The sequence below is a fragment of the Nicotiana attenuata genome, unplaced genomic scaffold (genome assembly GCF_001879085.1).
Source record: "Nicotiana attenuata strain UT unplaced genomic scaffold, NIATTr2, whole genome shotgun sequence".
Lineage (NCBI taxonomy): Eukaryota > Viridiplantae > Streptophyta > Magnoliopsida > Solanales > Solanaceae > Nicotiana > Nicotiana attenuata.
Window position 1 is genome coordinate 8,968 of NW_017676046.1, and position 7,986 is coordinate 16,953.

The 7,986-nt window shown below is 34.5% G+C and overlaps 2 protein-coding genes across 2 annotated transcripts; both read right to left on the minus strand.

Moving 5' to 3' along the window:
* Window positions 1–763: 763 nt before the first annotated feature.
* On the minus strand, window positions 764–2,945 carry LOC109220699 (peroxidase 64-like). The gene is made up of 4 exons (XM_019385158.1): window positions 2,570–2,945; window positions 1,934–2,122; window positions 1,612–1,774; window positions 764–1,435 (listed from the first exon to the last, which is right to left on the minus strand). Exons 1-4 carry the CDS (start codon window positions 2,780–2,782, stop codon window positions 1,038–1,040), a joined length of 963 nt encoding a protein of 320 aa, XP_019240703.1. The 5' UTR covers window positions 2,783–2,945; the 3' UTR covers window positions 764–1,037.
* Window positions 2,946–4,339: 1,394 nt separating this feature from the next.
* On the minus strand, window positions 4,340–6,846 carry LOC109220698 (expansin-A11-like). Its single transcript, XM_019385157.1, has 3 exons — window positions 6,343–6,846; window positions 5,797–6,118; window positions 4,340–5,116 (listed from the first exon to the last, which is right to left on the minus strand). The coding sequence occupies exons 1-3, from the start codon at window positions 6,485–6,487 to the stop codon at window positions 4,810–4,812; spliced, it is 774 nt and encodes a 257-aa protein (XP_019240702.1). The 5' UTR covers window positions 6,488–6,846; the 3' UTR covers window positions 4,340–4,809.
* Between the last annotated feature and the right edge of the window lie 1,140 nt (window positions 6,847–7,986).

Consider the following 7,986-nt stretch of genomic DNA (forward strand, 5'->3'; position numbering starts at 1 on the left):
CAAGTTTGTTTCTCGATACAAGCCCCTCGAGCCTACAAAATCGAGGACACAAGATTTTACCGTATACAATATGGTTTGGCGAAAATATCGGAGATGCACATAAATCTTTACCCTTCGTCAAGTGACTTGAATCTATTCATCATCTCGCCCAAAAGCAAATTTTCACTATCTTGATATGTCCATCTTGATTATTGTACCTATATGAGTTTTTACTGTTCTATTCATCCTTTCATATAGTAAAATGCAAAATTTTGAACTACCCCTACTTGCACCAACTAAAGGTAAGTTCACGGTATTCACTTTTGACACTGCTTTTTCAAGGGGGCTTCATCCATGACTTCTGTGTGTTGGCATGTTGCTGTGAACTAGTCCAGGAACAGAGGGAATGGAGATTAGGAGATTTTCAGGTGCCAATTATTTACCTAAGTAATTAATTTTACTTAATTTGAAGTAAAATCCTATTGTGCTAGTTGTCTCTTAAAACTGAATTTTTGCACAAGACTTCTGAACACCAACACAAGGCCTCCACCATCCCAAGATATGAAATCCTAAGCTCCTTCAGATTACATGGACATTACTGCACTCAATTTCACATTGTTTAGTCCTCCTTGTAATTGCAATTATAGATGCATATTCTTAAACCTTCATCAATGTGTACAGCTGATCTGATTTTTATATCTCTTGATTTTCTAATGTTGTCCCATTGGAGGCATTTAGTATATTGTGGTAGAAAAGGACATTGACAAATACATGTTTTTAGGAGTCACCACAAAATCCTTCTTCATTTAAGTAACAATACATTCCAATTAAATCAACAAGGGGATAAAAGATAAATCACCAAGTCTTCTTTGCTCAGAAAGCTAAAACACACTTTGAGCTTTTTTTTTTGGGTTTGCTCCCTCAACTTCTTAAAAAATGATTAACCACAGAAAGTGATAAAAGGAAATGAAACAAATTAAAGCACCCCAATTACAATAAATGAAAGGCCTAAGCCTGTGAAATAAATGTCTTAACAACTTGAAGTTTAGTCAGGGTTATCATCTAGTAAATCTGCAGTCGAGTCTAACTTCTTGTCCATTACCACTTATGCTACTCATCTTGATCATAGAATTGGCAAATGCTTTAAAGAACTCATCCTGAGAGCCAGCATACTTTGAAACTAGTGTTTTGGTCCTTGTAGTAGCGAGCAAAGATTCATCAGAAGAGAAAAGGCTCTTGCCATTCAGTAGAAGCTTATAGTAGGCGTTGTCGAATAAAGTTGTAGTAGAATCCATGGTGGCACCTGCATTTCTAACCTTGTTGTGCATGGGGCAAACATTCTGCAGACTGGCTGCAAATGATGTTTGTAGTGTTGGATCAATGTCGTGACCATTGTCGAACTTGTGGATTCTATTTTGGAAGGAAGAACAATGAGAGAATCCAAGAGTGTGTCCTCCTGTTAACAGAGTAAGAAATAGCTTTAATTTGTTAACAAAGAAAAATCTTGAGCCGCTGTAACTAGTCTAGGAGATATTAAATTTTTCTTTGAGCCAAGAAGATCGAAGAGCAATTATATATAGTTCAAATTGAGAGCCACGAATGCGACCAATAGAAGAACATGGAGTTGCTTACCTGAAAGTGCAACCAAATCATCCAAAGAAAGGCCTTTTTGGGCAAAGTTCTGTTGCAATTGAGAAATATTGAAGGTGGGAGAAGGTAGTTGCCGCGTTTCAGTGGCCTTGGAGATTCTTCCATCTTTTCTACCTTTTGGCACATCCCAAGTAGGACCTCCAGACTGGACACAATACATATGCCCAATGAATAATTTCATATATTAATGGAGAAGTAATATTGGCTTTCTTTTTTGGTTGCTAGGAATATTTTTAATGGTAATATCATGTTTATATTTATTTGCCAGCAGTGAATAGTTTAGCAGTAGATATATAGAACTTACAAGAACAACAACATCCCGAGCAGCGAGAGCCAAAATATCAGCACAAGAGACGACTCCAGGGCACAATTCCTCGATTTGTTTCTTAACAGCGTCGATGACATAAAATGCGTGCAATGAGATGTTAGGGGGTCCATCTTTTTCGGCTTTGTTGTTTCTTGTTGAGTTCAGTAGCACAGAGCCATCACAACCCTATAAAACCATATATAATTAGTTTATATTATACTCATCATAATTCATAACCCCTAAGAAAAGCTACAACATAAAATGATCACAACAAAAAGAAATACATTCTTGGCAAGTCACGCTATGAATAAATGAGAAGTGTTTGTTGGTCCTCAGGGCAGGGGAAAAAATAGGAAGTTTGATATTTACTTCCCGTTTCATTTTATATGAGTATGTTTGACGACTAGGAGCTTAAGAAGGAAGAAGAATTGTGGTCTACAATACATGCATTTCAGTGGCTATAAGAGCATGTCATTCGGGATAAGAAACTTAACGTGTAAAGCTAAAGAAGTTCCAAATGTAAAAAGATTGACATTCTTTTCGAAACAGACTAAAAATTAAAAAGTGACATATAAAATGAAACACACGGAAAAATTAGCTACAAAACAACGTAAGAGAGAAGTGGAAATTTACTCTAACGAAACAATCATGGAAGTGCATCCTCAAAAGCGCAGCTGGAACAGTTTTATCATTCAACATAGCTTTCTTGACAACTTTTGTGATGGTTGACTCGGCCTTGGGGCATGTATTCTCATAGTAATTGGAGCTTAGTGCGTTGACTGCAGTACTGGAAAACAATGCAAAAGCAAAGACTAGAGCAATAAGACATGATCTTGGTACTGCCATAATAACTACTTATTTTTGCCAAATTAAGCCTTTCTTTATGCTTACTTTAGACTTTGCACTTTGCTGTGAGACATAAGGAGCCATACAATGTGCATTTAAAGTGTAGAAATTGTACTAGAGGGCAAAAGACTACACAAAGAGTTGTTACTGGAATTGGTTAGGTTTGTTAGCAAGTTTGGTCAGCTAGAACCATTAGAGTGATATGGAACAGGAGTAGTTTGATATTCTTACTAATTAATTTGATTCTGCTTTGTGAAGCTGCACGTTCATTTTCTTGAGTCTGAAGTGATCCCAATGATTACTGGTTTTGGTTGCCACATAGAAACTAGTAGGAATTATGCCATTGGTTGTTCAAATACATGGGATCAGTATGTCTGATGGATTAATCCAAGATTTTAAGTTAAATATATACAATATACCATAGTATCCAGTCTCCGCCCCATTTTACAGCGGTATCATTAGAAACTCTCGTTTGGTAGTTTTTTTAGAAAATTCTGTATGCATGCAGTGGCTTTAAAGTTAGTTAAATCGCTTCTATAAGGGTGGTATAAAAATTTAATACCACCTTAATACTCTGTTTGGTTAGCAAATCAGGTATAAGTTATCCCGGTGTTAATTTTAACACTGGGATAACTTATACCTTATAGAAGGTGGGGTAATTAGCACCGGTATAACTTGTACCTTCTTCTTAGAAATTATGCAATTGTCATTCTTAATACAACATACCAAATAATGAATAAACAACAATCCCAGCATAACTAATCCCAGCATAACTTATCCCAATATAACTTATACCGGCATAACTTATACCGGTATAAATCATATTCCAAACAAATGACCGCTAAGTGAATAACGAGTTCTTGTTATTAGGTCACAGAAAGTGGAGGAACAAGCTTCTGCTTAAAGCTTCCCTTTTAGGTTAGAATAGCAGTTGGAAAGTGCGGTTTATGAGGCAAGCAAAATGACCAAACTTTTACTACTCTAATCGAGGAATGTTATTGTTGCATTGGTGGGTAGGTTTGAACTTTGAACTAATAAAGTATAGATTGTCTTACAGTTGCAGTTTTAATATTCAGAAAATTCTAATATCACATGACCAAGTTAAGTAGAAGCATGTTATGCCGGGACATTCTGTAAGAGCTCTGAATTTTATTCTTGTGTCATGAAATATATAGAATCTGATCAACTACTTTTGTCACCATGGTATCCAAGAATCTGTTTACACTAATCTATTGAATACATAATATTCTTCTTCACATACATTATTTTTACTAAATCATTAACTAATACACATTGTTCTCACTTTAATTTATTGTTTAATCATGGTAAATTAATATGATTTGATGAACACACAGCCTGTATTTATATTTGACTTGAGTCTATCCAGCATCTCACCAAAAATCAGTCTTTCTCTATTTTGAAGAGAAATGAATTGAAGCCATATAAGAAATTTGTAACTTTGGGCATGTCCATCTTATTTTTGTACCAAAATGAGTTTTTAATGCTCTACGTTTGCCACTAATCACCAAAAAAGGAAAAGGAAAAGGAAAAGGAAAAAAAAAAAAAAATACACGCTTCACTGTATTCACCAACTCTTGTTTGCTACAAGACAGAAATATTTGTAGTGAAAATGATAAACAGGAATATTTGGTACAAGAAAATGGTCATATTACAAGAGTACAAGAAAGGGGAAATCAAAAGTATAATTATACAACTGTCTTATTCATCCTTTCATATCGTAAAATGCAATATTTTGAACTGCCCAACTTAAACCAATACGTACGTACTAATTGTTCTGTTTTTCACCAGCTTTATTTGTACCAGACCACCAACTCCTCAATAGTCAAGCCACTACAGAATTAATCTTCAATTCCTCCTTGAGATTCTCTTTCTCCAATAGTATATATATCTGAATAAAAGCAAAAGAAAAATGGGCATGGGCGGGCTGCTTTCTGTAAAAAGTAAGCACGCCGCTGCCTAAGAACCCAAGAACTCTAAAATCATATTCTTTGACCATTTTCTGTATATCAGAACTGAGTGTGGCTTGAGAATGTCTGTCCAAATTTCCAACCAGCTGGAACAACATTTAAGAATGTTTTTGCGACACCATCAGTGGTAGTGACCTTAAAAGATATGGATTGTCCATCAAGATATGCATTGGATTGCCAACTTGATCCCCAATTCCTAGACATGGTCAACCAGTTTGTGTTTGAGCCTTTGATTTGAACAGATTTAACAGATCCTGCCCCTGCTACATTGCTTACCAAGACTAGTTCAAAATAGTCCCTTCCATTGATTGTGAATCTAACTCCATGTTTCTTCTTGCAAGGAACTCTGCTCCACAAAAAACATCAAGTATGTCAAATCAACTTATCTGTTAAAAAATGTAAAGGACTCAGAGACGAAGTTATGATTTGAAGTTTACGGGTTCAGTATTCTAGTCTTTTTAAGTTACTAGGTTCACAACTAATAATTTGTACATATTAAATGAATTTTACAAGACAAATACCAAATTTGGACCAAAGTTCATGGTTCAGCCAAACCCGTAATTTGGTGTCTGGCTTCGCCCCTGAAAGGACTTATGTATAAGTCAACTCGAAAATCTAATTTATAAGGTGAGAAGTGTCTAAGACCATACAAGGACATAACATATCATTCTCTCAATCAATATGAGATGTTCTAACACCTTAAGAAGGATGAACAATATAACACGGAGGCCTGATATTGGATAAATCAAGAAGTACAAATATACCTACCTCTCATACCATATAAAGAAATGGATATTGAACCTAACTCAATCTCAAAGTTAGCTTATAAGATGAGAACTGCCCAAGACTATATGATGAGACAATGTTCCATTCCCTCAATCAAAACTTACTCTTCTAACGTTATCTTTAGAACTATACTATTAATTGCCAAGAATCTTGACAACACTTAATGGAACTAATCTCATTAAGAATAAAGATTGTGTCATTCTATGGACTAATAATATGTAAATGAAGAATGAGGACTACCTTTTGTAGAGCACAGGAACAATGCCTCCTTTGTAAATACCAATCTTTTCCCAAGCAGGTTGAGCCATGTCAAAATGGGGACGAGGAGGGTTACACCAGCCTCCATTGTTACTAGGAAGATTGTAATTTGGTGGGCAAAAATTTGTAGCTGTAATTGTAACAGATACTCCCTTCTTGCACCATGCGGGGTCTGCCTTATAATCACAGATGATCTTGTAGCATTGGCCACAGGATCCTCCATCATTGAACAATGCAGTGCTCAATGCTGCTGTCCTTGTTCCATACCCTGTTGAATACAAATTTCCATATCCACAAGCACCCCCTAAAAAATACCAAATCACTTGTTATTAATCAATATTCTAATCAATCATAAGGTCTAATTGATTAGTATGATGTTGTGTCTTTAAAAATGGATCCAACATATAAGTAGTGGGTGCACCTAGTCTCGAATTTTATAAACGCGTAAAGGAATTTTAAAGAAAATATGTGTATATATAGAGGTGCACCTACTACATTAAAATCTTGGATCCGTCTCTATATACCTACCCATTGTGCCAGAAGCATCAGCTCCACCATAAAATGTTGCATGAGCACTTGACCATCCAGAATCTGCTGAAAACCCATTTGCACTTAAGAAAAGGGTGCACAAACCAATTATGAATCCCAGTGTTAGAATGCCATTGTTGGTCATTTTCTTAGTGGAAGAAAATTGAGGAATTGGAACTATGATAAACTTTTCTGCAATACTGACATAACCAAGAAAAGTAATTGCAACTTAAATAGGTGCACTGTTTATTGGATACAACTACCTCACATGTGATCACTGCAACTAAGGGGGGAAGAAAAAAATAAGAACTGCTAATATAAAATTGAATTATCTCTGCAAAAAACTGAAGACTTCAGACCTCATTCAATTATTCCCACGTTCAACTTCTTAGCCCACATGGTTTTCCCAAGTGAGAAGCTGTGAATGCATCAAAAATCCCATCTCAATTTGTTCAATTTGTTATATTTTTCTAATGTTTTTTCTTGGTTCTTTATGAAATAAGGCTAACACATTCAATGTTCTATTACCAAGTAGAGAATAATTTTTCCGTCAAATTGTGATGTTACCTCACATGGCTTTGATTGACCTACATGCTTCTGAGTTCTGTCTTATCATTATTATCTGTAAATGCACATGTTGTGAGGCCTCTGTCATTTGTATACTTGTTTATATTATAGCTAGGGAGCTTATTACTTTCTATATCACATATTAACTAGGAGTATAAATAACTTAATTATCATTTGTTACCAAAAGAGATTGTTGCCTAAGATCCATGTATAAAATGAATGTCATTATGTCACTATTACTTAATACTTGAAGAGTCACACAGTATTTTCATTTTTTATGATTTGAAATTTTTTAAAATACAATATAGTTATAAGAACTTTGATTTATGACACTTTTCATATATGATATCTGAATATGCAGAGTTTGTTGTAATAAACTTGAGAAACAATTTAATTTCTAATAATACAAAAGTTGGTTTAATAAACTTAAGAAACCTACGTCTGAGACGCAATAGGGCATTAATTCTTGCCCATCGTATTCTGTTAGTGACAGATGGAGTAATATTTCCTGGAAAATGGAAATCTATCCATCTACATAAATCCAAAGTTAAATTAAATCGCAAAATCAAATAAAATCATCTTAAAAATCGATATGTAATTCGTTTGGTACTCTTTGGTGTAAACTTAAAGAAAGAAACTCATACTTAATTTGATATTAAGCTAGAAAAGGATGAAGACTGAAGCGAAATCGAACTAAGTGCCCGTTAGGACATAAATTTGATGGAAGATTTTTCAAATTTTTTTTACTGTTATTGAAAATTTTCGAAAATTTGAAAAACTGCAAAACAACTGTTTTTCAAAATTTTCACTTAAATCACTCACAAAACTTCAAAAACAACCCAAGCTAAAATTTATGTCAAATACCATTTTCACTTGAAAAAAATTTTCACAATTTTTTCGAATTTTACAGTTCTTATGTCCACACGCCTACTAAATTGATACATCTCTGCCACTTCGTAAATTTTTAATTTACATATATAAAAGTTATTTTTATAGAAAATTTTAAATAAATGGCTCATCGTATGTGGGTTGCAATCGTTCTAATGGTAATTAGACATTCATGATCCTTGTTCTGCT